The sequence below is a fragment of the Meleagris gallopavo genome, chromosome 2, assembly GCF_000146605.3.
Source record: "Meleagris gallopavo isolate NT-WF06-2002-E0010 breed Aviagen turkey brand Nicholas breeding stock chromosome 2, Turkey_5.1, whole genome shotgun sequence".
Lineage (NCBI taxonomy): Eukaryota > Metazoa > Chordata > Aves > Galliformes > Phasianidae > Meleagris > Meleagris gallopavo.
Window position 1 is genome coordinate 11,963,317 of NC_015012.2, and position 3,078 is coordinate 11,966,394.

Sequence of the window (3,078 nt, forward strand, 5' to 3'; positions counted from 1 at the left end):
AAAAAAAAGGACCTGGTGTTGAAGCACAGAGGAACACGCTCATCCAACCTGAGGGAAACCACAGGTGAAAGCTATGGAAAAGGAGCTCCACATCTTCCTCAGGATAAACGTGTCATTATAATCCCTAAAGGCAAATCTCAAGGTGGGCAGGCAGCTCATTGCATCAAGAAAGACCAAAGCTTCCCGGCTTTCTCCTGAGCCACTGCATCCATCCAGCTCCTGCCACCCCCATCTGCTCCTCACACAGACGTCCCCAAGCACCAACCTTCCCCCAGGCCCCACAAGCCATTAGCACAGGGACTGCACACAGGGACACATTGAACTTCAGCCCACCTAGCACAGCAGCAAATACTGAAGCAGAGACTTCTTGTCAGTAAACACAGAGAAGAACACCAGCACCCAGAGGTCTCTTGCCAAGTCCCTTCTACACTTCTGTCATCCTTGAAATGGACATCACAAACATTCCCAATCTTCCCTCAATGTGCTGTGGCTCAGGACCCTGGAGCTGTCCTGTAAACAGCTCCGGTGATGCTAAGGAGACCCTTCTACCCTATGGGGCCCCCTGGGGACTGGCTCCCAACCCAACTAGATGGGTCTTAAAAAGCTAGTGCTCATGCAATGAGAGCTTGTGCAGTGACCAAACAGCTGAGCTGAACTCATAGAAGTTGAAGTCCCTGCAAGGATCACAGACAACCCACCCCAAGGAGGAGATAGCGTTGTGATAAAGATGGGACCCCGATTCCTCAAGGAAATAAAGAGCCACGGAGACACAAGACACGTTTTCATCCCATGCCTTACCTTCACTGAAGACAAAATCCGCAGTGATGTCAAAGGGCTGGATGCGGACTTCAGACAACAAGAGCTGCACGGACTTCTGGTGATCACTGGAGATGAGGGAGATGGTCTGCTGTGCCTGGCACTCGTAGGACTTTCCCGCTGGGGTGACCAAGGCAGAGAGCCGATGGGAGCTGGCTGTGTGCTTCCCAGCTGCCAAGGAGCAGAAAGAGCCAAGGTCAAGCCCTGCCTCTGGAGGGACCAATGTGACTTGATTATAACAAAGCTAATACACCGAACACTGGGTATGCCGCATGGTGGCTGAACGCTTCAGTGCTCTCAAAGCAGTATTTCTCCTAGGACAGCACCATGCAGTCTGCATGACACCCCCATCCAGCCAGGACAAAACCCGCACTGCAGCCACCTGGTCACAACTGCTTCCACAGGACTTGAAGTCCATAAAGCCGGAGGTAGGGTGGGTATTGATGTCCATGCAGGTAACAGCCTCAGACTACTCATGCTCCCTGTGTTTGGAAAAGAGCAATTCCAGCAGCTGCAATTCAACCCTGAATTCAGGTGGAATCAGCAATGCAGTTTGAGGGTCTTACTGCAGAGCAACATAGGCCATAACAACCTTCCTGAAAACAAAGGTGGTTATTTCACCCAAGTATAGATTACAAGAGAACAGTTTCTCATTATTTCAAGCATGTTTCACAAAGGAAAGTGGAAGGCAGCTCAGCAAGGAGGAACAAGGGAAGCCTCCCACCTCCCACTGGTCTGCAGCCCTTTGTTCCCCTCCAGCAGCACAGAAAGGCAGCAAGTGTTCTGCATCCGCAGAGGGTGCTGAGCCACTGTCACCACTGTATTTTGGGGACACAACCAGTAAGGGGGGAAAGGGGGGAGGAGAAAGAACTGGGAAATACAGCTCCACAACCAGCAAGTCTCATGCCATAAACTCATCATGCACTGTGCACTGGAGTTTGAAAGCCTTGCTGAAGAAAAAAAAAAATAAATCACGAAGGACAATATTTTCAGTGCAAGATGACTCATTTCTGAACAGAAGCAAGACAAAACTCAAACGAAAGCCAAAAGAAAGGAAACTGAGTGAGGGATGACTCGACCACTGTCAGGTGTGGATGAGCTAAGAACATCAATGTCCGTTTCATCACTATCAGGGGGAAACCGCTGCTTTCCCACCTACTCAACAGCCATCAGGACGGAGTTAAAAAGTAGCCTCACAAGCTGCTGCGTGGGTCAAGTGCCGCAGGACGGGGGCAGAGCCGGAGCCGCTGTCCCCGCACTCCCGGACGCCGCGGCAGGGCTATGGGCAGCGCAGGCAGCGGGCAGAGCTACAGCTCGGCTCTCCCTTCCGCCGCAACCGCGGGCGATTAGAAACGCAAAAACAAATAAAAGGGGAAAATGAATACGGGGTTCAGAAGCGGCACCCGGTCGCGAGTTGTCGGGCAGGTGCATCCCCCCCCCCTGCCCCCGAGCTACCGGTCCCCAGATGCGCTTTGCAGCGCCGTTCCCCGGGCGCTTACGGCTGACGGCATCCTTGAAGTAGGTGCGCTCGGAGGTGTCGTAGGCGAACTGGATCCGGCTGAGCCTCCAGAAAGCCTCCGGCCCGCGGGACGTGTTGTGACCCTCCTGCGGGGACAGGGCTGATCAGGGCCCCGCAACGCGGCCGCGCACCTCCCGCACCCGAGCCTGCGGGGACAGCCCCGTACCTTCAGGAAGAAGAGTTTGAGGGTGTATGCCCGCTCCAGCCAGGAGATCTCCAGCTCCGACTCGTTGGTGCCGCACTTGCCCTTCATTTCGGCGCCCCGCGACAGCGGGATGTCGGCTTGCTCCGTGATCAGCTGCCAATGGGGAGCGGGGCTCAGACGGGTGACCCCGACGGCCGCCCCCCAGCCCCGCCGCCCACCCGAGCCGCTCCCCCGGCCCCACTCACATCCACGTAGTTGCTGGCCCACACGTCGTAAGGGACGATGAACTTGGCGGCGAATTCCGCCATGAGGCACGTTGTCCTGTTCTCCCGCACCACAAAGATATCTCTTTCGGGGTTAGGGGAGAGCCCGGAGAGGTTTTCAACTTCTTGCTCGGCAGCCAGACGAGCCGCGGAGTCTGCGGGCACAGAGGAGCTGAGCGGCGGCCCCCCGCCCTTCGTCCCTCCGGCAGCCCGCACCCAGCCCGCACGACCCGGCTGTCCTGTCGCGACGGAGCGGGCGCTGGCGATGGAACGGCCGGTGGCGGTGAAGCAAGACCGGGGCTAAGCGGCGCCGGAACTGTTTCAGCGCCGGCCGC

At 56.4% G+C, this 3,078-nt stretch overlaps 1 protein-coding gene across 1 annotated transcript in view; it reads right to left on the reverse strand.

Moving 5' to 3' along the window:
* Window positions 1-604: 604 nt before the first annotated feature.
* The window catches only part of LAMP5 (lysosomal associated membrane protein family member 5), a 3,045-nt gene continuing 571 nt past the window's right edge, over window positions 605-3,078 (reverse strand). Inside the window, exons 2-5 of the mRNA XM_019613475.2 lie at window positions 2,726-3,002; window positions 2,502-2,633; window positions 2,316-2,421; window positions 605-987 (exon numbers count right to left, since the gene is read on the reverse strand). Coding sequence (XP_019469020.1) covers window positions 605-987; window positions 2,316-2,421; window positions 2,502-2,633; window positions 2,726-3,002 — 898 coding nt within the window. The remainder of the gene's footprint in view (window positions 988-2,315; window positions 2,422-2,501; window positions 2,634-2,725; window positions 3,003-3,078) is intronic.